The sequence below is a fragment of the Sparus aurata genome, chromosome 3 (genome assembly GCF_900880675.1).
Source record: "Sparus aurata chromosome 3, fSpaAur1.1, whole genome shotgun sequence".
Classification (NCBI taxonomy): domain Eukaryota; kingdom Metazoa; phylum Chordata; class Actinopteri; order Spariformes; family Sparidae; genus Sparus; species Sparus aurata.
The window spans coordinates 24,868,645-24,895,927 of NC_044189.1; the positions used below are offsets into that span (position 1 = coordinate 24,868,645).

The window sequence follows — 27,283 nt, forward strand, 5'->3', positions numbered from 1 at the left end:
ATAACAAGGACGGTTATAATGGGCACAGCGACTAGATCTCAGCAACTGCAGAGCAGCAGCTTCAGAACTGAACCTGGCCCTGCAGGTCCACTCAACCTGCACCACCTGAAAGAGAAGTAACAACGGCAGTATGAACCTGAAAATGTGAAGCTGGCGACTAGATGTGTGCCGTCTACAGGCACGGAAAACATCATCAGATCCAAGCACGGAAATTAGCATTGTGATTTGACCTTAATACAGCAACGGCTGGCTGATTTTTATCCACACATTTTTTGATTGACCTAATTTACATACTTGTTGTTCTATGACATATATCAAGATGGACGACATATTACATGCATGTAAAGAAGCCAAAACATCTCCATCGCCCCCTGATGGCTCACTGCAGAATATTTAATTAACCCCGCCTTTCCACGTTAGCAGATTGGACAAGGGACGAACAACTCCAAGTACAAGGCAAGTACATTTTTCCTTCATTTTATGTCATTCTTATCACACTGACTGATTTCGCGCTGTTCATTTTCTCTAAGTTTAAATGAGTTATTTCATGCTGTGAAAATTGGGTGAAACGTTGAGGTGACTTGGTCAAGCGATCAGCCATTACCAGCACAAGATCGTTTTTTGTTTTCCGAGATATTTTGGCTTCAATTTTGTACAGTGGGAGGAGGTGAAGACGTGTCCTCCATCTTTATATTGTCAATGCTTGAGTCACTTAAGGTCTATTTCGCAAAAACAAGTTAGGGTCATAAAGACCAAAAATCTAATCACTTCCATTTCACATTCATTAAAAAAAAGTAATTACGCATGATATCACAATGTGAGTGTAAAATTTAACCTTTGAATAATGTCCATGAATGTCAGAATATTTTAGTATTTGGTACGTCTCCCTTTTTTTTCTATGGCAGCATTCACTGCAGCTGGCGTGGACACCACAAGTTGGGATGGGACAATATAATATTTTATCACAGACTTTGATAAAAAAACATTCAAGATAAGCTGATCGTGGTGAATTCCATTATCGGCATATTTGTGAATATCCGTATGAGTGACTTGAAGATGCTGTCTAGCTCACTAAAATACAGCCTGATATTGATTTCCAGAGAGAATCCTGCATCTTGACAGCCATTCCATAATCCTACACCTGTAACCAAGGCTTGTCCACAAAGTTAAACTGGATATTTACATCACAAGAAGCTTTGTGGAACACTCTCAGATCCTGCTTGGCTAACATCAGGATTTACACAAACTGGTGGAGTCCATGCCAGCTCTTTTCTTCCTATAGGTGCCACATGTTGGTAATCGCAAATTAAATACCCAAAGTATCTGCAGCCTGCGTGAATTAAATTAAGTCTAAGAGTTAAAAGCCATTCCATTGAAATGCTTTGCATATAGAAAAGAAAATCCGACGGTGTCTGTCGGAAGATACATGGTGTTTTAGTCAGCTGGCAGGCACAGTAAATACAGGCTATGTAATATAGTGCTGCAATTACAAGAAGCGTGGATAAAGAGGATCCACAGAGGAAATAGCCTGGAAGAGAGACAGAGACGACGGGGACCATGAACATGAAGGATGTCACTCTGCGAAGCCTTCAGCAACACACAGCCTTCATTTCGCATCACAGTCAGACACAGCGGTTTTATTATTTATTGATGACTCCACGTGTAATGGCGATGACAAAATAAATTGATTTCTAGTACAACACATTCTTGAACATTCGCAGTGACGTGACCTTGGCTGTGATAGGTGTTGGAAATGTCCTCCACTGGGAAAGGGATTTGAGCTACAACTGCATCTGACACCTAGTGGAACGCTTACGTAAAAAAATTCAATGCAACCCCTGTCATGATAGCCGATGTCATTATTACTTGCACGAGGTTAGCTTGTGAAAAAAATGTTCCCAAAATGATGAAGTAATTGCACTTGTTTCCAGTCTAAAGCTATTTTCAGCAACAGTGAAAATTCTGAAAACATTCAAAAGGCAGATCACATCGTAAGTATTACAACTTTAAGACTTGATGCTCAGAGAAGATTATTTGGCTCACGGTGAAAGTAATCATGACACAGTAATAGAATAAAAGAGATGTTTAGATCAATACCAAGGTTTCCCCTTCTCCACTTTTCTCTCAGTCTTTCATTCGATCCCGCACAGTCATTTATGCTCGACGTGCTTCTCAATACTTTCCCCCTTTCATTACTTCACTTCTTTTCCTTCTTTCTTTCTTTGTCAGACACCCTGCCAGGAGTGATGTGTGGAGGCCGTGCTCTCATCTTCTCATTTCAGGCATGGGTGAGTTATTGAGGGGCCTCGCTTGATCTCCATTTGACTTCCCTGCAGCTCAGTAGCCGTGGACCGGTCTGTTACAGTCGTCTTAGCACAGAGATGCAGTTACCGTTTGTTCCAAAGTGGCTTTTGCTCCCGCAGTCGGAGATGAGGTAGAGTAGAAGAAGAAATCTCTTTCTCGTGACACCCAGAGCAAAACCGGGCGGGACTTAATTCAAGCACCATCTTTCATCTATCTAATTCAAATGGATGCACTGCAACAGATGATTCTTGAGAAGGAATAAAAACTTTAAATGTCTGCTTCACATTTCCAAGTTTATGCTCCATCTGGGAGGATATGCAGATCTGCAGAGGGTCTTAAAACTGTTTATTGCTGGTGCAGAGCGTTATAAATCCGCTGTATTACTGTTGAGGTATGCTCAAATCACTATCTCATGTCCCCCGGAGCTGTGCTAAAAACCCTTCCAGTGCATTCGGTTAATGATTGTTTGGGTTACTCTGTGCTTCATAGACATTATAACCAAAGAAATGATAACCGTACAAGTCTTTTGAACATGATGGATTTAAACAGTCTGCACATCGGTTGCAGATCAGATGAAGGAAAAAACAAAATCTGTATCTTCAAGGTTTGTTCTGACATCAGAGCTTTCCTATATTAGAAAAAAGATTATGGGTATATTCTTCTCAGCCACCGTAAGAACCAGTATCACCTCAGGCTTCCAGTACCCACAGTGTTTTTAGAGGAGAAAGGGAATCAGGGCCTTCCTACTTTTAGGGTAGTCTTCAAACTTAGTGAGGTACCATCTGTAGAGAGAAAAAAAAGGGAATTTTCTTCTATTAATACAAGAATTTGCTCCCAAGTGCGCAACAGCTCTGTGAAAACCTTCTTACTCCGTGTGTGTGAGTGTGTTATTATTCTTACTTGTGGTGGGCTACAGCTCTGCTGGCGAGGACCACTGCGGTAAAGATGGCAAAAGCTGAACTGTGAACAGAGTGGCCGGCCAGAGCGAAGCCCGCCCACTCTGTTATCTCTCCTAAGAAGTTGGCTCCAGACACATATTCAAACATGCCGCCTGTGGGTGGAAGACAGGAGACAGGACAGGTGTGATCATCCTTTTCTTTATTCCCAAGAGGCAAAATCGACTCAAATATTTTACCCTGGAAAAATCATGGATTCCCACTTATGACCATTCAATTTCTTCTCTCAATGAAATTCTGAGAAGGCATGTTGATAAAAACTCAAAGTGCATCCACACAACTAGCTCCACACTGACTATAGATGGCTGAGCGCTCACGATTTGACTGCAGGCCATGTGTCGTGTCGCTCCACTCTATGTGAAAGATTCTTGGCAGATTCCAGACGTGCCTGGAGGTTCATTTGGAGCAGTGCGGCTCACAGCTTCCTTCTCCACTTTATTTTCCTTTAGGGCCCGGGATGGATTGTTTCAACAGGTTCACCACAAGTTCGGGCTCAAGGTGCTATTGTTGTGACTATGTTCTCAGTCAGGGGAGCCACTCGCTCTGTGTGAACGTGTTATGATAACTGATTCATTTAGCAAAGGAAAAAAGTAATCCACCGTGTGGCTTGAATTTGTCAATTATGTGACCCCAAGAAAGCAGCAGTATAGATTTTTATCTTGCTTTTCCAATACATCCCACCCTCAAGGCTGTTTGTCAAAAGGAGACATTTTGGAGATGGGCCAAAAATCTTGTTTACCCAACCCCACCCTTGTGCTTGTCACATCTCGTAGAATGTCCATCCATTTTCCCATGATAAAGGTAACACACTGCAAAAATGTACCATCAAAACAGTCTGTCATCTGTTTCCATAAATCATTTTCTTAAATACAAGTAGAGTGTTATGCCTTATTGATCCTTGTGTTAAAGAAACAGTTCAATAGTTTGGGAAATACACTCTCCTTTTCTTGCTGAGAGCTCGATGAGATGATCTATGCCACTCGCACAACTGTCCATTCAGCATGATGCTGAAGCAACATTAGCTTAGCTTTGACTGGAAATACCCTGGGATTGTAAAACCCCAGACCTTGGTTTTGTAAGACTACAATAAACAAGATAAAACATGTTGATTGGTGAGCTTTAGCAGTGCTGGGAGGCAGATTTTATTACCTCTGCCAAGTTTGGTTAATTTGTTGGTTTGTCAGCAGGATTACACAAAATCTACCGAACAGATCTCCAGACATTTCGATGAACGATGGGTCTCGACCCAGAATAAACCCAGTAACTTTTGGAGCTAAGCCTGATAAATGGGTGGATCCAGGAACTTTTTCTCACTTTCTTTAAGAGGGCAGTATGTAGTTTTGGAGAAGAAATTCAAACAGAATTTAAGCATTTACAATATTAATGAGGTAATATTACTATTCCTTCTTGCTATATTAAAATAAGGTCCCCAGAACACTGTTTGAAGCTAAAAAGGTGGCAGAGTCCGCCACATATAAACAAAGCAAACAGTATGAAACTGCGTTGTCCGTTAATATCATCTTGTTCATTAAGTTTACTCAAACATGAAAGCAAAGCGAGTGTGTTTATTTAGTTTGTTTATGGCTAAATGAAAAAGTCAATGAAGATTGTTTTCTTCTGATTAACATTTCTTATCCATAACTACACAGTGCACCTTGAACATAGCGAGAGAGGTCTTTTTTCTCCCCTTAATTTTTGCTTACTCAGATAATAATGCCTGGATTTTGATAAAAAAAAAAAAAAAAAAAAAAAAAAACAGTGGCTGGTATCTATGAGAGAGAACATTCTGATGCAGATCCAAATAAAATCTGTATTCAATTCAAAGATATTAATATGGGCTGACATATGTGCCACTAGAAACTGAATTTCAATCATCAATATTTGAATTTGAATTGCTAAACTTGAATAATTGCATAAAAAACTGAATTTGAGTCACATAATTTGAATTTGTATAGTTTAATTTGAATCACTGAGTTGAAAAACTGAATCTGAATATTATAATTTGAAATTGAATATATTAGTTTGGAAAAATCAGCACTTTATATATTTTCACATTCAGTTCTCACAATTCAAATTCAGTTCTCAAAATTCAATTTCAGTTCTTGCAATTCAATTTCAATTTACTGTGACTGACATCCAGGTAGTTGAGGAAGAGCAATAGAACGCAGATAACTAGGACTCCTCTTCGGCCAATCAGCACCTACGTTTTCACCTACGTAATTTACAAAACGGAGGAAGAAGTGGAGATGCAGTGACCATCAGGCTGTTAATTAAGTGGATGGCTCTTAGTAGTTTAGTAGTTTAGGAAGAGCAATCGAGCACAGATAACTAGGATAAAGTCAATGGCCAAAGTCTCCGCAGACTACCTCCACTCTCCTCGCACAGTTACCACACACAGGCTTGTGGCATTTAAAGTGTCCGACGTTTGGTTCTGTTTGCAGCTCTTTCAGACTGGCACTGCCTCTGCACTGCCTCTGCCTGTGTCTGCTGCTGCGGTGGTTGCCTCCGCTGCTGCCCATCTTGTGCCGACTTCCCCTCCATGTATTCTGCCCTCAGCTCCTCTGCCAGCTGCTGCAGGACTTTCCTCCGGGCTCTCCTGCTGCTGGTGCTCCTTGAAAAAGATGCGGGCATTGATCCCAGCCAGGTCGAGGATGTTATTGAAGACTGTCACTGGTCATCCTCGTGTACCGCCTTTGACGGAGTATGCCCTTGCCATCTGGTCCGTGACGTACACGCCGTTCTTGGTGTTATTGTAGTACATCACAAACTCTGGCTTTGCCTTCGCCCCACTAAAGGTGCCCACACCTGTGTGCACGGTGCTCAGGATGCAGACATTCTTCCTCGGCTTTCCCTGCTACACAGTCAGAGTCGCATCACTTCAGCACCGAACAGCTCCGCTCGCTGTTTCACGGAGGGGGAAACTCCCGTTTTTGTTTGCCCATGGTGCCAACCAGGCAGTAAATTCTCAAAGAAGCACAGCTGGAGACCGCTTACTCAGTTATAGGCAAGAGAGACAATGAAAGCAGCAAACCGTGAGAAATGATGTGTGGTCAATATGACTGCTTATGGCCAACATATGTCAAACATATATTTTCTTTGTCTTTTGTGTAATTTATATAAAAACTCGTTCTAAGTGTTATATTTTCTCTTTAAGTGTTGATATTTTCCTCAATTCCTTATATATACATTTAATGAAAAGAAATTAAGTGTTTAATAAACTTGATTTAACATGGTAGATACTTTCCTATTGTTTTTCAACTAATGATGTTCATTTAATTTCCACTTTCTTTGTGTGGGTCCAGTGCAGTTGAACATATGAAACAAGTTGAAGTAGACTTACTGTATATTCCTGTAGTTGCAGGGAGATACTTATATAGATTTCTAACCATCTAACCTTCATTTTGAACCACTTTGTCAATTCAGACTTCATTTCTTGTTATTTCAAGACATAGTAGATGACCCTTGGACAGTTTTGGAAACAGTTTGAATAGTCTTGGACTGTTTAAAATCCACATGAGATGCACACGTGAGCCATCCACTTAATTAACAGCCTGATGGTCACCCCGTCTCCACTTCTTCCTCTGTTTCGTGGCGGGTGGCAACCAGCCAGCAACCAGTCAGCATCAAGGTAAATTACATAGGTGAAAACGTAGGTGCTGATTGGCCGAAGAGGAGTCCTAGTTATCTGTGCTCGATTGCTCTTCCTCAACTACCCGGATGTCAGTCACAGTAAATTGAAATGAATTGCAAGAACTGAATTTGAATTTTGAGAACTGAATTTGAATTGTGAGAAGTGAATGTGACAACATATAAAGTGCTGAATTTTCCAAACTAATAAATTCAATTTCAAATTATAATATTCAGATTCAGTTTTTTTAATGCAATGATTCAAATTAAACTATACAAAATTCAAAGTATGTGATTCAAATTCAGTTTTTTAATGCAATTATTCAAGTTTCAAAAAGCATTTTGAAGACGTCTCTTTTGGCTCTGAAAGAACTGTGACCATTTTCACAATCTTTGGACTGTTTACAGAAAAAATGTCTAAAAATCTAAATCAAGAAATCGTGAAAATAATCTAAATCAAGAATGAAAATAACCGTTTTACTGCCGTGTTAACAACAAAAAAGTGTTCTTCCAAATTGTCGCACTGAGTTTGAGTCACTTGTTTAAGCATTATTCATATACTGAATCTAGTTTTACAATTATTGCATCTCAACAATCAGAATTATTTATCTGTCTCATGAAAAAGAAGTGTTCACTACCTAACATGAAAGTAATATCGATGATCACATGAACATTATTTTTTAAAGTTTTTAACAGTTCTCATCATCTTGTGGCCACAACCCAGACACAGTTAGGTCCTCAATTCCATGTTGCATGTCTCTGCCAACAACATCAATGTAGTTGAGTGTTCCTCATCCTCTACGAGCTCACAGAAGTCTCCGAAATATCACTTTCGATATGAACTGGTTCAGTACGATAGCAGTTGCCATTAAAGCTCACTGGCAACACAGACTGAAGGCTTTGTACCATGAATCCAGATTCAGTTTAGTCAGTACATGTACAGACATATAATGTGCATGTTGCAGTATAGGGCTGGCTTACTGTCCCACACGATTACAATCAACGCTGTGCGGTTTCGAAAATGTGTCACGTAAAGCAAAACTACACACTACAAGTATTGTGAGTCACTGACACAGACGCTGAGTTGGACCATATTAGAGAGAAAACAGCGAGAACCTTTTTAGAAAACTAATGTAGGGGCTCACAGAGGGTAAGGCAGAGAGGAGAAGATAACTACTGACAACCTGTGATTCTGCTCACAGTTTGATCCTGTATAATCATGCGACCACACTGGAAAATTAGCATGTAGCGCTGCATACAAAGACCACAGAGCTCTGTGCCATGATGTGATTACTGCTTTCTTGACTTTCTTGTCACCCCACAGCAGCGGTGGAAAAAAGACTCAAACTCTAAATGGAGGAAGAGGTACCATGGCAATGTGAAATGACTTCAACAGAATATGTCCTAGGCTCAAGAAGAAAAAGACTCTGAAGAATGGTCCCTTTCCAGTTTGCTAAATACAAGTATTTTAGTATTTATTTCTAATTGTACAATATACAATTATATGTTATATTTATTATCATTATTATATGAAATAAAGACTCCCTCTTAGAGATTTCAATGTACTGTAATAGGAGTACAAGACTTTGTGGCTGTGGTGAGAGAAATAATTCCACCAAGCACTTCATGATAAAAGCCCTTACCTGTGGGAATCTTGTAACCAGTCTCTCCAGGCTTTCTCAGGTTCCTCAGGATGTGGTCAGAGTGCACATTCACCAGCCAGCCGACCAACCACAGGACAGACCCTGGAGAACCAAGCAAAAGCTGCTTCAGCACAACATTTTAACTGACCACGAGCCAGTCAGCCAACTTGTGTTTTTGATGAAAAACTCTTATATTCTTCTTTTCCTGGAGTGAGATGAGCAGATCAATACCACTCTCATATCTGTGTGATGGTAAGCGGTTTCCTCCCGATCCCAATCTTTATGCTAATCTCAGCTAATCGCCTCGGGGCTCCAGATCCATGCTTCATGCACAGACACGAGCTTGGTCTGAGCTACGTTTTCCTTTGAATGCTCGGAAAGAGAGGAAATGAGAATATTTGCTAAATGTGAAACATTTATTTAAAAGTTACAGCACTTATTCACAGTAATAATTGGAATGGGGGTAAAATACATTTAGATCCATCGTGACTCTGTCTTCAGAGATTATGTCTCAATGCAGAAAAGTCACTAATCAACATTTTACAATCCAACTGTTGTTACGATCACCTGTAACAATGTATGTAACAAAGGTTGGCAGAGCGCAAGTAAAGACAATGGAAGTAAATTCATCTGTTTATTTAAATTATGGGTCATTACACATGTGCTTTGTTTTAAAGGTACCAAGTAGTCACACAATGAGAAAAGATAATCATGTATAGAATTTGAAAAGCTGTAGCTCAGTGGGTAGAGCTGAGGACTAGTGACCGGAAGGTCGCTGGTTCGAATCCCTGGCTCCCCAGGGTGGGAGCCAGGGCATCCTTGAGCAAGATGCTGAACCCCAACACTGCTCCTGATGTGCAGTTGGCACCTTTGTGGTAGCCACTGCCATCAGTAAGGGCCCTGCGATGAGCTGGCGACTCATCCAGGGAGTACCCTGGCCTTCGCCCATAGAGTCACTGGATTTGGCCCCAGTACCCCCGCTCCACCTTGAAAAAAGGTGGTATAAAAGCGGTAACATCACCCGCGACCCGCATGGATAAAGCGGAAGAAAACGAAACGAAAATGTATAGATTTTTTTTTTTTTTTTTTGCTGTCCTCTGAATCGGAGCGTTTCCTAGAGTGGGCCCTTGGACTGTTTGGACAACTTTGGGTACAAGGGAATTGAGATGAGCATTTAAAAAAAAAAAATGTATAGACTAAACGAATAATGAATCAATCATGAAAATAACTGACATAATAATCAATGAGTAAAATAATCATTAGTTGCGTCTGTATTGGTGCTGCTGTGACCTACGACTTAAAATCATGTTGATGGTACAGTGTAAAAGGGTGAATAGTGTCTGTCTCAGCGCTTGTATCCGCACTTTCAAACTGTCAAATTGCATAATATACCAAATTCTACATAATGTTGCTTTAAAATAAACTTTTTGTAAACACCTATCATGTTATGTAGGTTATATTAGGGCTAGCTATCTATATCTTTGATTTCACCTTTATTCTGAAACATTATATGATATTACCTTGTTACTGTCACTTCTGACCTCATTAATTACAGTATAACCTGGGCTGGATTTCGGGCAAACTGGGCTAATCACCTACTTAGTGTAATTACTGGTTATCAGCCTGGTTCTAACCTCAAAACGGCAGTTACATCAGATTACCAGGCTTTAATTAATACATTGACTGAAAATTGGAACACAAATTCGGGTTGTTAAGAAAGTCATAATATTGCTAATTCAATGTGATTGTCTTATTGTAGCTCTTGGTCACATTTTGCTTCATTTACACAAACTGCTCATTTTTATAGAAAGTATATACTGTGTGCACATGTATATACGTAATGTCTACTGGGAATCTTCTTGTCCTGTGAAGGATGGCAAGTAAATGTTGAAGTAAAAAACTGGGACAGTAACAGTGGAAAAACATACAGTATACCCTAAATTAGCAGTTTCCTGCATTAGCCAAGTGAAGCCAAGAAAAGCTGCCGAGCACTTTGAGGTTTGGAAACAAGAGGAGCACCTGCAGTGGAACAACAGCCAGGAGACGAAAAAACAGTTTGAATGACAGCTGTGATTTTAAGCAAAGCCCTCTCATTTCATTTCATTTAGAACGAGAAGGGATGAAATGTTGTTTGTACGCAGATAACAGATTGTTCCAGATAAGAATGTTGACCATTTGGCATCAGTCTGAATTTTTTTTAAAACTTTTCTTTCAAGCTGGTTTAAAATAAATCCTGAATCGTTATCAAAGCAACATGACCTTAAATCCAAATCTGCAAAAGTTTTCTTCAAAATCTTAGAATTAGATGAGAGTTTGTTATAAAATCACACTGAGCTGTTGGTGTAGATAGATAGTGGATAGAATTACTTTAATGATCCCAGACAGAGAAATTATTTTGTTACAGCAGTAGTGGTGTAATAATCACAACTGGATTTTCATAATGAGTTCAAAGAGCTGACTGTACTTATACGTGTTAAAACTAACTTCAAATAAAAAATGAATTAAACACAAAGAAATGAAAGTTTACTAATAAAGACGAGCAAAACCAAATGTAGTTTGACAAACTGCAAAAATGACTAAAAGCTTGACTGTTAGAAGACCAATACAGCCATTTAACTTGACATGGAAATAGAAATTTGTCATTTGAACACTTACACTTGCCAACTGTTTTAACGGCAGAAATAAAAAAAAAAATGCAATTTACATTACAGCTATTTATAAGATTTTAGGAAAGTTTAATTTTTCTTATGATTGCCACTGAAAAGTATTTTTTTCACATGCATTGAGAACCTCCACCAGTCATGAACTATAATCACTGGCATTTACCAAATTCACTGGTAATATCTAATCTTGTGGAGCACAATATAGGACAAAACCACCGCAGTTATAATGCAAAAACACAAAGAAAATTAAACTTTTACTGCCTCTCATTAGTAGCTCCACTTCCCCTTAGCCCTTGGTAGTGCCTAACACAGAGGCCACTTGTAGAGCAGAGGGAAGGTGGGCGGGGGATTTAAATGGAATGCCAACTACATAGCAAACTACTGCTACAGGTGAAAATTCATAATCTACAAATCGTTTCACAGGAAAACAGTGTAGCAGCATTGTCCTTAACAACTGAAGTAGATGGGGACTTGTTTGGTTTTTTTGCTTACAGTGAGAGATTTTTGAAAAAGCTTGAAAAGGGGTGTAAAATAATGTCTTTTCAAATTACATTTGGGATCTTTGGGTTTCTGGGGACTTGGATTATGCTGGACAAGGTGATGGACAGCTTTGTGTTTTTCACAACAAGTTCCCATCTGCATCAGTTGTTCAGGTGAACGCTGCTACTATCTCTGTTTTTTTTATGTAAAGTTACGGAAAAATCGTGTCTTTATTGCAAAATAAGAATGCGACTGTTATTCAAGATAAATTAGTTCAGGATCAACAAATCGACCCTCAAACTGCTTTACTTTCTTACACTCTTGTCATGAGATGCAGGGGCGGTTCTGGGGGGGTGCAACAGGGGCTAGTGCCCCCATAACTCTGCTTTTAGACCCCCCTGTGGCCCCCCTGACAGGGAGTCTGCATTAATAATACAATGACAGATTTCTTGCAATGATTTTGTTCTGAAGGGAAAGGCAGAAATAAAGTGCCTCAGCAGTTTACTACCCAATCACAATTGCTGAAATTGTAAACACTAGCGGTTTTTTAAACAGCGTCTCCGCATTATCTCCGGAGCGGTGGTTCGGCAATTCTCCGCCGATGGTGATTCACACAGAGCGAAGCATCTCCGCCTTCACGTGTGTAATTCACACAGAAAGCCGCCGCTGCGGCTCCTAAAGAGGCGTGACGGTACACGTCATGTTGATGACGTTGGTGTTTCCCCGGGTGTTCCCCCGTTAATCCAAAATCCGCGGACAGTTTATAATCATATAGATGCTGTTATAATGTGTAGTGATTGAGATCCCGACCCACCTGGAAAGTTACGGAGTTAAGTGTTTCGCGCTAAATGACATAATTATACATAATCACCATCAGTAAACAGGATGCTGTCTGACTCTGTCACTCGCTGGGATGGAGGCTGTTTTCTGGGGGAAAGTTCGGTTAAGTCTTGGTCCGGAGGGCTGACGTCGCAGTGATTTATTTTCATCACAAACACTCGGTGAGTTAAAGTTTTTTGCCGGTGACAGACACTGTTTTTCTGGCAGAAATGTGACGAAGAGTCGGTAGGACAGACAGGAGGACGGACGCTTCTCCACATACAGCTGTGGTATTTGTTTTCCTCATATAAGTTGCTAAAGACAGTTACAGTTACTACGTTACTTTTGTACGGTCCTGTAACGTTGCTTTGTGGGACATTTCTCTGTATTTAGTTGAGTGAAGGACCTGTGCAGTTATCAGACTGTCAGACCGACACGCCCTCGCTCCGCGCCCCCGGCTTATCCGTTCACACTGGGACGGCTCACCAATAATGCGGCCCTGATACTACCTCCAGAGGCGGATCAGCACCGGAGCGAAATTTCCCCCCTCTCCGCATCTGAAACTTTCACACAGAGGCGGGTGCGGAGAATTGGCGCAGGATCCCCGCATGCAAACGGCAGTGTGAAAGAGGCTACTGCTTTGTCTGAATGAGGGATTATCCTTTTTTCCGGGTTGTATGTGCCCCCTAGCAAAAAAGCCGGCCCCAACTTGGCCCCCCTATTAAAACTGGTCTAGAACCGCCACTGATGAGATGTAACAATACAGGAATCCTGAGCTCTGCCAATTTAAACTATAACCGATCCTTTTGTAATCCTATGCCCTTGTAACGTACATCAGTTACTGCTTACAGCGAGGGATGTGAATGGCAAAGCAGATCTATTTTACACAGAAAGAGGTGTCAAGGTAAATCAATGCATCATATTTCCTTTGAAGAAAGTTGGGTCCCAGACACACACAGAACACCCACCTGCAATGAAGCACGGATGTGTAACCCAGTCTGCAGGGTACTCAGCATAATGGCTCAGGTATCTGATCTGCATGTAGCCATTATAGATGCAGAAGACAAAGGCCAGGGCAAACGAGGCGACTGGTGTTGGTTTACCTCCACGGATTAAAAATGGATAAATGAGGGATCTGCAACAGAACAAAGATGTCAAAATGATTTCAAATATTTATTTTGACATACTGACGCAGATTAGCCAGCTATTACCACTGATGCCATATTAAATACAGTGCAGCTTGACTGATAATTGACTGTAATTAATTACCTACCTACCTCTGAACATAGTGGCAGAAATACATAGCAACGAGCAGCTGGTTGGGCAGCAGTGTTGTTTTCGCACAAGACGTCCAGACTACCAGACACAAAGGCACCAGGAAGGCAGGCAGCTCCTGAACGAACCAAGCAAACTTTACATTCACTGGAAAGCCATATCTGCTGCTAGTGTATCGGCCGTATGGGACGTTTTCGAAGAGCAGAGTCACGAAAGTGCAGGCTGCCATGAAAACCATGAAGTAAGCTAGACAGTCCAACACGTACAGCTCCTCTCTCTCCGAGGAGAAGAGCCTGGAGAGCAGCCAGTCCATGGCGACAAGTGCACAACTAAAAATACAAATGTTTAAATGTAACGAATACTTAATACAATTTCAAGATATGCTCTGTCATAAGCTAGTAACCCATACATGCTATGAATGGCATGCAGTACATGCACGCAGCTGACGCATGGATGTCCCGCCCCGGACCAATCACAGGTCCCCGAGCATACAAAGTTTGATCTTATCAGCCAATCATATGCTCGGCTGTGCATGGGCCGTCTGATGTCATCACTACATATTCATATATAGTTTGCATATATTATTTGTTGTAAACAATCACCTGTACTTTGTAGGTTGCTGTATTGTTGCCAGCGTTTGTATGTTAGTCTACGTGACATTCAAGATGGAGCGAACGCAATGAAAATACAAAAACAACAATAAATACGTAAACATGTATAGGTGAAATCTGTCACTGTGTAATGCTTTTATATAACAATAAAGCCGGTTATATTTGTTGTTGTTTGTTGTTGTTTGTCAAAAATCTCACGAACTGGCACGAAGGTGTTCTACTTTTTTTCTCAGGCAGATTTCGTGGCCACCCCGACGGGGTCCTGATTCACGTGCGTCAGAGGCAACACGTTTCGAGGATACAACACAACGCAGCTGTCCTTCCTCAGGCGTTCAGCAGGCTGAATTTCTGTTTTTATCAGAGTCGCAGGTCACTTCTCTCCGCGTTCACCCTCCACGCTGATCCGCAGATTCATCTCCAGAGTTGTCTGCAGCTCCAACATGGGGAAAAGAAGCAGGCAGCGGCAGAAGAACCAGCCTGCCGGCAGAGACGACAGGGACAGCGTAAGATTCACTCTTCTGCTGCAGCAACTCTTGCTAATGTTGGGTAGAAAGTGCTCATTCAGGCCATGTTTAATTCACTTTATTTACTAGATGCGATGTGAGCTGTGACGATCGCGGATCTGTGTCCAAGTTGTCTTTACTAAACTTGTGCATTCATGCTGCGGTGGTGCTGCTAAACAGCTGCAGAGCTTCACTGTTAGCTACCGTTAACTCTGCTAATTTTTAAAAAGCCATGTGTAACTGCCCTTTTTTTCACATTAAACATTGGTCTAGATGCGTGCCTGATTGTTTTTGTCAGGAGAGCCTGCCTTCACCAGACATTGCTCAGAAACGTGGTAATTTTAAGAGGCCATGCTTTTCAAGTCTGATAGCCCTCTCCGAAATCCTGTGAAACGAGTAAGCATCGAGGTTTGAGAAAACCTCAAAAATGTTATTGGAAAAGTGATGATTATGAATTACAACATGCCGAAGTGACCATTAGGCTGTACTAAGTTGTAATAGGTCATATAACATGTTCTACAAGTTATTTACACTGCACCATAAGCACGTAAACATGAAATTGATAGAATCTTCAATGACATTCCGCTTTTTTTTTTTTTAGTTGGTGCTTGTCCAGGTTGTTTGCAAAAAAGGCAGTACAAATATTCAGTTTATATGACCCGTAATGATTATCATGCATCCATGTGTTCAGGGCTGGGGAGCCGGCTACGCTGACATTGTCAAGGAGAATAAGCTGTTTGAGCACTACTACAAGGAACTAGGCCTGGTGCCCGATGGAGAGTTTGAACAGTTTATGGAGGCGATGAGGGAACCGCTGCCAGCAACCATCCGCATCACCGGATACAAGAGGTGAGCTGTGAGAATTTAAAATCTGGATGCAGAGTCTTTGCTTTGCTTGTTAAGAGTGTCCCCATACATGATGTGTGAAATGAACGTGTCTTTTCTTTCTCTCGTATTGATCAAAGCTCCAGTATCTGGGCTTGTAAAAGGACCAGTGGTTTGATAATTGGATTCTGCTGCTTTCTGTCTTGTTTTCAGCCATGCCAAAGAAATCCTCCACTGTCTGAAGGAAAAATACTTTAAGGATATTCAGGAGGTGGAGATCGAAGGCCAGAAGATTGAGGCTCCGCAGCCTCTGAGCTGGTAAGGTCTCATGAGTTACCATAGTTTAAAAGGACATTGTGTTGAGTCTATAAAGTCAGCACACACTGTATCCCGTCCACTGCAGGTATCCAGATGAGCAGGCCTGGCACACCAACATGAGCAGGAAGATTATCAGGAAGTCTCCCCTGTTGGAGAAGTTCCACCAGTTTCTGGTCAGCGAGACAGAGTCTGTGAGTCGAGCACAAACCACACAGGAAATTAACCATAAACACCTGCGGCCTGTTGAAAACCTGATTTATAACAGCGGCAATGCAGTCTCGAACATCGGCCTCGGTCACAAAATGTGGTCTTGATCTGTTGTTGAAAAAAAATAAAGACAACACAATGTCAGCAGTCTTTATAGAAATGAAGAGACGAGCATCATGTTTGTGTTTGTCATGGCAGGGCAACATCAGCCGACAGGAGGCCGTCAGTATGATCCCTCCTCTCCTCATGAAGATTGAGTCCCACCATAAGGTAAAAGCCCTATTAAAACGTCTGTCAGTGCTGTATGCATTTTGTGTTTATTATTTTTCCTCCCATGTTCTCCCTTGTAAAACTTTTCCCCCGTGGCTTGGAAAAATATCGGTTTTCCAAAGAAAGATATTGTTCTGAAGTGTTCATTTGCATGCGATTCTGTGCAGATCCTGGACATGTGTGCAGCTCCAGGGTCAAAGACAGCCCAGCTGATTGAGATGCTCCATGCTGACATGGATGTGCCATTCCCGGGTAAGACGCACAGGTTTAATACCAGGAATCAAAGTGAAGATCAGCTACATCACCATTGTCATTGTATCCCAGCTGCTTGGCTTGACAAAAGCCTTCGTACAAAGTCGTGAAAGTTTTTGTAATGCTTGATGTCGACCATTGTGTCGCTCACATACTTGAATTCACTCATGTTCTGTGACCAAACATCCTTGATATTTAAAATGAAGCAATGTTGTCGTGTTGGGTATACAGACGACATAATTGTTGCGCACCTCTCACAAGGTTATATTTGTAAAATTTAATTCATGTGAAAAAATATAAATATCACCTGGAAAGAAGCATTTCAGTGAGATAAACGAGTCTTGTGTTCAGAGTGTTCTTACAGATACTTGCAGATAATTTTTTTTTTTACCGGTTACAAGCTACAAACAGCTTCTTTTCTGGCGTCAAAATTAGCAAATTAAGAAAATTCACCATAAAAATGTAGACTCAAAATTCATATGAACAGGTAAATGAATCTTTTGACCAGGCTTAATGATTGCTGTGGGTATAAAGGAACTGTGTAATCTTCATTTGAGCAATTTCATCCGTTGTAACTATTTAGATGTGATTTTTAAAGGCTTCAAGAAACTGGAATGGTTCCGTTTAAGTACAGTGAAAGTGTTTTACAAGGGCTTGAATCGATCATTAAAACTCTGTATGAATCCTCTATATTATTTAGTATGAATGAACCCATCAGTAAACCTGCAGCTCTTGCCACTGTGCCCCCACTTTAACAGCAGTCAACCTCAAACCGCTCTTCTTCCCTTCAGAGGGCTTCGTCATCGCTAACGACGTGGACAACAAGCGCTGCTACCTGCTCGTTCACCAAGCCAAGCGCCTCAACAGCCCCTGCATCATGGTGATCAACCACGACGCCTCCTGCATCCCCACGCTCAAGATCGACGCCGACGGCCAGAAGGACATCCTCTTCTACGACCGCATCCTGTGTGACGTGCCCTGCAGGTCAGCTAAACGGCTACCGGACGGCGCGTCACCGGCACGTTCTTCAGCACTGTGGGAGAATTAGAGTTTAGAAGTCGGGGCGGAAGTGGATAAAGAACAGAAATATAGTTGATGAACTGTGCTGTGTGTGTGTGTGTGTGTGGGCTGGCGAGGAGATTCTAATGTGACAGATGGAGATGATACTTCGCTCAGTCTGTCAAACGCAGGATTAACGCGTCCTCGTAACTGACGGTTTGTAGTGTTTTTGTTCTTAATGTTTCAGCACAGGCTTAGCGGCAGAACATCCTTCTCCTCTCGAAATCTAGCGTGATTTTTACGGCCAAAACAGAACTGCGTTTGTTTGCAAATGCTGCCCGAGTTTGGCCAGCTGTAGCGCCGAAGCCAGGTGGCCCTGCCAAGCACAACATAGGGAGAGGGAGGGGAGGAAAAGCCATAATGAAGACCGAGTGAGGCAGGCAGGCAGGCAGCAGTGATGTGAGCAGTCAGCTAAAGCCCAGCGTTTAGACAGTTTTTGCTTGGCAGACAGTTTTTGCCCTGTGAGAAGTGGATGAGAGGGGGGGGGGGGATCTCTGGTGGTTGCAGCGCCTCGGGCCAAACTGGGGATGTGTCTGACTGGTGCTGCTGTCTGCTCTGTGTTGTGCAGCGGCGACGGCACCATGAGGAAGAACATAGACGTGTGGAAGAAGTGGACGACCAGCAACAGCCTGCACCTCCACGGGTGAGTGGGGGGGAGTGTGCGTTTGTGCTTTTGTGACAACAGAGGAAGCCACGCGCTTTTGTGGTAGACCTAATTGACGACACGACGAGGGAACGGAGTGTGTTCATTTGGTGCCAATTAAAAAAAAAGTTGGAAATATTACAGAGCGCGCGTGTGTGTGTGTGCTCACCAGGCTGCAGCTGCGTATTGCCGTGCGTGGCGTTGAACAGCTGGCTGTAGGAGGGAGGATGGTCTACTCCACCTGTTCACTCAACCCTATAGAGGACGAAGCTGTCATCGCAGCACTGCTGGAGAAGAGCGAAGGTAACAGACACTCACAGGGCTTTACAAGTAAAGCAATATGTGGCAGAGTTTTTATTCAAATGAGCTCGTTTTTAGTTTGATTTATCTTCCGTTTCAACTGTTATTTCCTTTTTAATTTAATGTTATTTCAGTTTTTTTTTTTTTTTTTTCATTTCTTGCTTGTCTCTTACATTCTGCGTTGCTACTGCTGGCTGTGAAACACATGACAAAAGTCTTGGCCTCGATCGTTTCACACGGCCTGCTATACATTTCCTCGAAAGTGGGAGCGCACCGCCACATTTCGAGGATTTCATGTGGCCTGACTCGACCACATCCAACCCAGATATCTGATTAGGAAGGCTGCACAAGTTGATCCTCCCCCCAAATTATTGACAGGTCGGATAATATTGTGATCAAGTCGATATGAATTCAATTACACCGCGAACAGGAGCCTTTACTACACAAAGTGGAGGAACAAACAATGTGTTGATTTAAAAAAAAAAAAAAAAGAAGAAGAAAAGTGATGAACCTTTTACTCTGGAGTATGTTTTATTTTCTGGAGTCATTTCTTCATCAGAAGTCGACGTAGATTTGTTTGGTTTAAGTGTCTGACTTTGACTTCAGTACAGCTGTCACCACAGTCTGGCGCCAAAGCGAGAATCTGTGACGTACTGACACATTCAGACACATTACTCTGGAATGCAACAATGCATGAAATTGACCCTGCATAGCTCGAAGCGTCTGCAGCGCATCTGTGTTTGTGTGTATTTGCATGGAGCATTTTTACACTGCCCTCACAGCCACATGAATCATGTTTACAACTAGCTGACGTTGTGTTGCAGAGGTGACCTGATGTTTTGATGTTGAACCATTTTAGGAGCACTGAAGTTTATCCTATTACTCAGCAAACAATGTATATATTTTTTTTAATCTATTTTTGATTTTCTCAATAAATCATCAGTGTTTATCTGTAATATGGTAGAAAACACTGACAAAAACTCCGAGGTGACATCTTGATATGGCTAATTTTGTCCAACCAACAATGTAAAACTGAACAATATTCATCTTAGTGTCACAGAAGACAAGGGAAAGCAGTATGTTGTCACAGTAGAGGTCCTGAAACCAGATAATCTATGACATTTTAAATTGGAAAAATTACTGAAATAACTCTTTTGTTATCTGAATAGTTGCTGATAATAGTCTGATTTGTTGGTTCTGGGAGCCGGCCATCACAAACAATCCAACAATCGTGGCCAGGATAGGTGTGACATCAGATTGTCATGTCACCCCACGCCCAATCCAAATGTCATCAGGGACTCTGGGTGAAGAAATTAGAATTTGAACAATCGTTTGAGTGCTCAATAAGAACATTTCTGTTAGGATATGACACTGTGAAAGACGGCCAAGGATGTCTCAATTACCTTTCTGCCATGGCACTCTTGTAAAGGTTGTGTGTGTGTGTGTGTATATATCGTGTCATAAAACTGGACAGATGACATAAAAAATAAGAGTTGGAGCACTTCCTTTTTGCTGAAACACACAAGGCTTGAGCTGCTAAATGTATCCGAGTAAAGTATATGAAAATCACATCTATATATAACCACTCTGTTTTTTTTCTGCCAAGTTGTAATGTCTTTCCCATCCCCGTTGCCAGGAGCGCTGGAGCTGGCCGACAGCTCAGCCGATCTGCCAGGGCTGAAGTGGATGCCTGGGGTCACTTCCTGGAAGGTACTGGAAACGTTTAGTCTTTGGCGTTCATTCCGACAAACCAACCGCTGCAAAAACAAACCAGACAGGAAAGCAGTGTTTAAGTCATGGAAGCGCTTCAGCTTTAAAGTCTGACTGCGTTTGGCAGGACAGTGTCCTGACTAATTCGATTGGACCGCACACTTTAAACGGCTGTTGTCTCCCATAGCTGATGACCAAGGACGGCCAGTGGTACCCGGACTGGTCCCATGTTCCGAGCAGTCGTCACACGCAGATCCGCCCCACCATGTTCCCGCCAACAGACCCCGAGAAGCTTGCTAGCATGCATCTGGAGAGATGGTACATACACACTCGCACACTAAAATGATGTACTCTTATAAACTGTGGAGGACTTTTCAGTTCCTTTCTCATAACTATAACCCCCCAAACCTTAATCTGCGAGTCCACATATGGTCGGCTCTGCACTCAGGACTTTGCTAAAGGCTCTAAATCCTTGTTTGACGCAACTTTGATTTTAATGAAAAGAGTCAGTGTAGTCTTATTGATGAGTGCGATAATAAGGAGGTGGTTATGAAAAATTGAAACATCTTTCTCATCAAACGTTGCCCCTGTTGGAGCGTCTTCATTGTCTAGAAAAGGAAGGGCCAATTTGACGTGATCCCCCCCCCCCCACACACACACACCAGACCTCTGTCTTAATTTAGCTTATTTTGTCTCAGCTTTTAAGCCTCCTCAGAGTAATTTGTTCTGAAAGCAGAAAAAAAACAAACACACACACTTGTAGTCTTTTTCTTTTTCCATTGATGCCAAATTCATTAGCTGAGTAATGTGTCTGATTTATTTTCTTGGCACAGCTTTGCGCACACACACACACACACGCGCACACACACACTCTGCATGGATGCACATACGTGTACACACCTGTACTCTCACTTAATGGGGGATGATGTCATTTCTGCTCTGCAGCTTTTACTTTAACGCTCAGGCTGACACGACGCCGGCCAGCAGATGGAGCTGTCGTCACACACTGCCTCAGCACCTCTTTATTTAATGCGTAAAGAAAACCTTGTTTATTTACACAGTAGGTGGCACCATAAAACTCACCGGCACGATTTGTGATGTTTGTGTGTGTGTGTGTTTTTAATGTCAGTATGAGGATTCTGCCTCATCACCAGAACACTGGCGGCTTCTTTGTGGCAGTGCTGGTGAAGAAAGCCCCGATGCCTTGGAACAAAAGATATCCCAAGGTACGTCCTCACAAACACTCACGGTTAATGGATGATTAGATTGTCAGTCTTACTTGAAGAGGGAAATGGAGCAGAACTCCCCCCATGTGGGTATGTTTGTTGAACCAGCAGCAGCCCCCCCCCCCCCCGCCCCCCCGCTGCATCTCTCACCTGTTCAGTGTTACTAACCACAGCTGGGACTTTGTTCTTTCTTCTTTGTCTGCTCATCTCCCTCCCCGTCGTCTCCAGCTGAGGAGGGATGTCTCGTCCCTCTCAGCGGCCCAGACTGGAGACTCTCCAGCGGCCTCGACCCCTGTAGACACTCCTTGTCTGCCTGAGAGTGCTATGGAGGAGGAGGGGCAGGGGGGATGCCCAGAGGGAAAAGTAGACGGGGAGGCAGAAGAGGAGGCACCCAAAGGAGCATCCTTGGCCCAGGAGAGTGCTGTGAAACAAGATGGAGTGTGTGGGTGAGTCATGTCGGCCTGGATGAGCTAATGAACAAAGGAATACTGCAGTCTTGAGCCATTACATAAAGAAGAATTGTATTAGGGTCGAACAAGTGCAATATCCAAAGCAGAGTTGAGGGAACATGCTTAGTGCTTCAGTACAGACCCCAGAAAAAAGCACGTCATCATTTTACAGTGAAAATTAAATAAAAAAATTAGCATATCCACTTATATCGTCTTTGGATTATATATATATTTAGTTATTGAAATAGCTGTAAAAAATAAATGAAATATGTTTTTGTATGAGGCGCGGGCTTTGGAACAAGATATTGTCCCGCCCATTACCACTAGTGAGCAGGGTTCTTCTTAGAGATTAAGTCCTCCATGCCTGTGTGTTAAAGTGCTCTGTGGTGCATGCTGCTTCTGTACATCAGGCCTATTAACCTTTACCAGCCCGATCATATTCAGACCTTGTGAAATATCGCAGCATGTTGCCTCCACTGCAACACAGCTTAGCACGCATATTCTTTTCAACGAGAGGCATTGACAGTTGTTCAGCATTCGATATTAGGAAAAATTTAGCAAATAACTACAAGTAGAGTCAGTTCAGACCAGTTTTAATAGGGGGGCCAGGTTGGGGCCGGCTTTTTTGTTAGGGGGCACATACAACCCGGAAAAAAGGATAAATCCCTCATTCAGGCAAAGCAGTGTTTACAATTTCAGCAATATTGATTGAGTAGTAAACTGCTGAGACACTTTATTTTTGCCCTTCCTTTCAGAACAAAATTATTGCAAGAAATCTGTCATTGTATTATTAATGCAGACTCCCTGTCAGGGGGGCCACAGGGGGGTCCAGACTCAGAGTTACGGGGGCACTGGCCCCTGTTGGCCCCCTCCTAGAACCGCCCCTGAGTAGAGTTTGTTCTTATTGGAATCAAGGATTTAAGGACGGAGGATGTGGTTCACTGTACAACTTGCAAAGCCCACTGAGGCGCTACATAATAAAATGTGTTTGATTTGTAAACCTTAATAATTAATTTGAGCCATAAATGAATTTGCGTCTCTCCTCCCCTCCAGGCCTCCAGCCTCTAAGAAGATGAAGCTGTTTGGTTATAAAGAAGACCCCTTTGTGTTCCTGACTGAAGATGACCCCGTCTTCACCACCATACAGTGAGCGTCTCCATGTGTATCAGGCACGCAAGCGGTCGCGTTCGGCACTTCCGTGTAGCTAAACTACGGTTCCGTTTTTTTTTTTTTCCTAGATCTTTCTATGATCTGTCGCCAAACTTCCCCAAACAGAATGTTCTGACCAGAACCCACGAGGGCAAGAAGAGACACCTGTACATGGTGTCCAAGGAGCTGCGCAACGTGCTGCTCAATAACAGCGAGCGCATGAAGGTGCGTTTGCATTCAGACACTCGCACACATTCAAAGCTGGGTCTGATGGTGGTGACGATAAAGCGTTTCCTAGCTTGTTTATCTGATTTTAAAAATGGAAGCAACAAATCAAGAGTCGGTTCTGTCCTAGGGACAATGCATCGAGTATTGATCAGACTTCACAGTGTAGTCAAACTCCATCGTGTTTATTTTAGCAGTGCACAGACCAGGCACAGACATATTGGCTTTACATTGGTACATCAGTTTATTTTTGTAGCTTGTGTGTGCGTGCTAGCGTGTGTGCACATGTACTAGCCCATCAGAGGGAAGGAGCATAACAGATGGGACACTCTCCTATCCCAAATCCCTCTGGTCCTCCACCCTGTAGCACCTGCACAGGTGGCTGTGTGCGTCTGTGTGTTTGTGTGCGCCTCAGTCTCTTTGTTGTCGTCCTCGTGTTTAATGTTCCTCACTTTTAGCCACTTTCTATCGGGCTAAACCACAGCCAGTTGCATCCCCTCCGCACGATTCCATGTTTCAGATGTGATGATTAATAACCCAGGCCCTCTCTTCTCCTCCTCCCTTTATCTAATATAAAATTTCAGAGAAAATCCACTTAACTGGGCTTTTTTTTTTCCAGTACCTTGGTAGTTTGATTAAAGTATCTGTTCCTCCCGCTTCACTATTCCGATATTAAACGATCATTCAAATCTTATTTTACGAGCTTCACATCCCTTAGGTTTGTGGAGAATTCAACTTGTATTCATCATACTCCATATTTATTTCAGAAGTTGATTATTTTTTTCCCGTGCAAATGACTGACACTTGCCTCCCACTCCTGCCGGGACACCAGAGACCAGCCGCACCACGTTTACACACAGTTTTGTAATATGGTGTACATTAGAGGCATTTTTTCATCAGCATCAGTTAAAACTACAACACCACAAGAAGCTTAATTAGTCTTGTATTTTTATATTATACAGCCTTTGTTTCTGGAGAGATGTTAATTAGCGGTGTTGGCCAGAAGAAGTTGGCATCCCGTGTTGTTTTTGCGTGGAGCCATATGTCAGCATGCTCGTTTTACTCGTTTCTCAGGTCATTAACACGGGGGTGAAGGTGTGGTCTCGCAACAGTGATGGAGAGGAGTTTGGCTGTGCCTTCAGACTGGCTCAGGAGGTAACACGCACACACACACACAGACACACACACACACACACTGCATTTTTGGGTGGAGTAAATATGATTTTCTGTAAATCCAGCTACTCTTTGCCGCGCAGCGTCTTTTTATTAATAGAAAGCTGCGTTTTTTTTGAAAACACAACATTCTCTATTCACACCTTAGCTGCACATTTTCCCACTACTCCCATAATCTCCTTTTTGTATGCAAATCAGCCTCGTCATTTGAAGTGATGCACGCGGCGATGCATAGTGATGATAGCTTATATTTATAGGACACCTTACAACACCTTACGAATTCTCTGATTTTCGGACACTTTTTCAACATAAAGCGGCTCCTCAAACATGCAGAGTTATTCTCCCCATCATCGCTCTATTCCCTGCAGATGTGATGAACGCAGATGAATAATAACAAGAGAGCCAGGCAGCAAAGTTCACACTCAGATATACTTATAATGACTTAATCTTTGATGCTCTGTGTAACTGTGAAGGAATCTGGATTTCTTTTGTTGCGCTTCAGGTTGTGAACCACTTTCTCTTCTCTGTCCTTGAAGGGTATCTACACTCTTCAGCCGTACATTCGCTCCAGGATAATCAGAGTGAGTGTGGAGGACATCAAAGTGCTGCTGACCCAGGAGAACCCCTTCCTCAGCAAACTGGAGGATGACGCTCACGCTCAGGCCAAGAAAATAAGTACGCGTGCCAAAAGATTCTCATCCCGAAATACAAGACGTGCATTCAAACTAAATAAGGAATTTGAAGTGTAATTAATAGGATTGTGCTGCAGCAGGTTTTCCTTTTCATAATGCCAACAAAAAGAGTCTAAGATGCAGCCCAGAGGTGAGAGTAGTGCATCAGTGACTGGAAGGGTTCCGGCTTGGCTGGCATTAAATGAAAGGAGGAAATGAATGAGTAATGCTCGATCTTTCTCAACAACTGGCGTTCGGCTGCCCTTGAGCAAGGCACTGACCCAAAAACCTCAAAATAGTAGCTGAGCAGTCCCAACAAAAGAAAACTGTACTTACACTGAGCACTTGTCGGATATGAATGCAAGTAACTGCAAGGCGAGCATGGCAGAGTATCTTTAGTTAAAATTTGTTTTTTGGAATAATGCGTTATTGATTTGTAGTTATTAATAATCTGTCGTTCTCTCCACAGATATGGGTAGCATTGTGTTGAAGTACATCCCCAAACCAGAGTAAGTTGTGTGTTTTTTTTTTTTGTTTTTTTTTTGTAAAAATGTATTTCAAAGTAGTGTCCTTGGTCATTTCTGAAACTCACCTTAACCCTCTGTTTGTCAGTTCCCCAGCGGACCCTCAGTGTTCCATCCAGCTGTGTGGCTGGAGGGGAAAGACGTCCATCCGCGCTTTCGTCCCCCGTAACGAGAGGTTTCATTACCTCCGAATGTTAGGCGTGGAGGTCTTCAGAGACAAACAGGGCCTCGGGCACAAACAGAGGGATGAGGGTAAGGGAGAGGAGGAAGGAGCGGCAGAGAATGAGGCAGAGCTGGACTTGGAGAACGGTGATGAAAACGGATCATCACAAGCGAAGGCCAACAGCGGCAACCAGGGGACCAGCAGCTGAGGATGTCGTGTGAGAGAGGGAGGGGAAGAAGGATTGGCTGAAGACGTGTTGGAGCTCTAAGAGCCGTTAACCAGGTCCAAGACCACATGAAAGTGGTAGAGGAGGGTTTCTCTGTTCACCACACTGCCACTGCAGAAGAATTTCCTCCCAGAGATGGACTCACTTGGGAGTTTTTAATTTTTGGAGCCCCTCCAGTAGACGGCTTTTAGTTTAATGGCTTGTCTTATTTTATATAGCTGTTTTTTTTTTATGGTTTAACTGAATTATTCCACTTACCAAGTGGCGTCAATTTTCTTTCAGTTGCTAATATTTTGAGAGGTTTGTATTAACTGCCGTCTCATTTTCTACATCTGTAATTAAGCAGAACTATGGAGTTGATTAAAAGCGTTGAAGGTTAACTGTGTCACGGTCAAATTATTGACTGAGAGCTTATTCTTGGCTCTTGAAGTGTAAAAGGCATGCTCGAGATGGCTTTGATTAGGTTCTGAGAAAAACAGACATAATAAAATGGCTATGAGGAAAAAAGATTGTAAAAGAAAAAAAGTATAGTATATAGTTTAGTATATTAAGTGGTTTGGCAAAGGTGTTGCAAGTTACATTTTTCACGTTTTCAAATGTAGAATAATTTGAAGAAACCAGCAAAAACCATCAAATATCATTGGTATGCCTAATGACAACAGCTCAGTGTTGCTGGTTGCCATAGTAAAATAAATCTGTATTGAAGGGGTGATGGATTAAACAAGACTGTGGCCGTCCTTTGGAGGGGTTCACTGTTGGTGATCAGTACGTTTGTTAGCAGTTAAATTAGCAACAGGTAAAGCTACCGGCCCAGAGCTGCTCGAGGAAGGGCAGCCTGAGGGCAGCAGAGGGAAAACCAGCACATATTCTGCATAAAACATAACCCAGTTTCACCCAAAACATTAAATAAAGATATAAAGTTGTGTTTTTGGTACACTTATCCATGAGCGCCGGTCACAAGTAACACACTCCTTTGGCGGCTTTCTTCTTTTTATACATCCAAAGAAGCGTC

At 42.4% G+C, this 27,283-nt stretch overlaps 2 protein-coding genes across 2 annotated transcripts; one reads left to right on the forward strand and one right to left on the reverse strand.

Moving 5' to 3' along the window:
• Positions 1–1,616: 1,616 nt before the first annotated feature.
• srd5a1 (steroid-5-alpha-reductase, alpha polypeptide 1 (3-oxo-5 alpha-steroid delta 4-dehydrogenase alpha 1)) lies at positions 1,617–14,245 on the reverse strand. Its single transcript, XM_030411780.1, has 5 exons — positions 13,770–14,245; positions 13,461–13,627; positions 8,531–8,632; positions 3,205–3,355; positions 1,617–3,086 (listed from the first exon to the last, which is right to left on the reverse strand). The coding sequence occupies exons 1-5, from the start codon at positions 14,078–14,080 to the stop codon at positions 3,020–3,022; spliced, it is 798 nt and encodes a 265-aa protein (XP_030267640.1). The 5' UTR covers positions 14,081–14,245; the 3' UTR covers positions 1,617–3,019.
• A 388-nt stretch (positions 14,246–14,633) lies between these two features.
• Positions 14,634–26,651, forward strand: nsun2 (NOP2/Sun RNA methyltransferase 2). Its single transcript, XM_030411779.1, has 19 exons — positions 14,634–14,881; positions 15,573–15,730; positions 15,920–16,024; positions 16,110–16,215; positions 16,430–16,501; positions 16,669–16,753; positions 17,545–17,737; positions 18,381–18,455; positions 18,628–18,758; positions 20,392–20,465; positions 20,653–20,783; positions 21,595–21,691; positions 21,920–22,137; positions 23,194–23,286; positions 23,379–23,514; positions 24,589–24,669; positions 25,224–25,362; positions 25,828–25,867; positions 25,971–26,651. Exons 1-19 carry the CDS (start codon positions 14,819–14,821, stop codon positions 26,251–26,253), a joined length of 2,280 nt encoding a protein of 759 aa, XP_030267639.1. The 5' UTR covers positions 14,634–14,818; the 3' UTR covers positions 26,254–26,651.
• Positions 26,652–27,283: the final 632 nt, after the last annotated feature.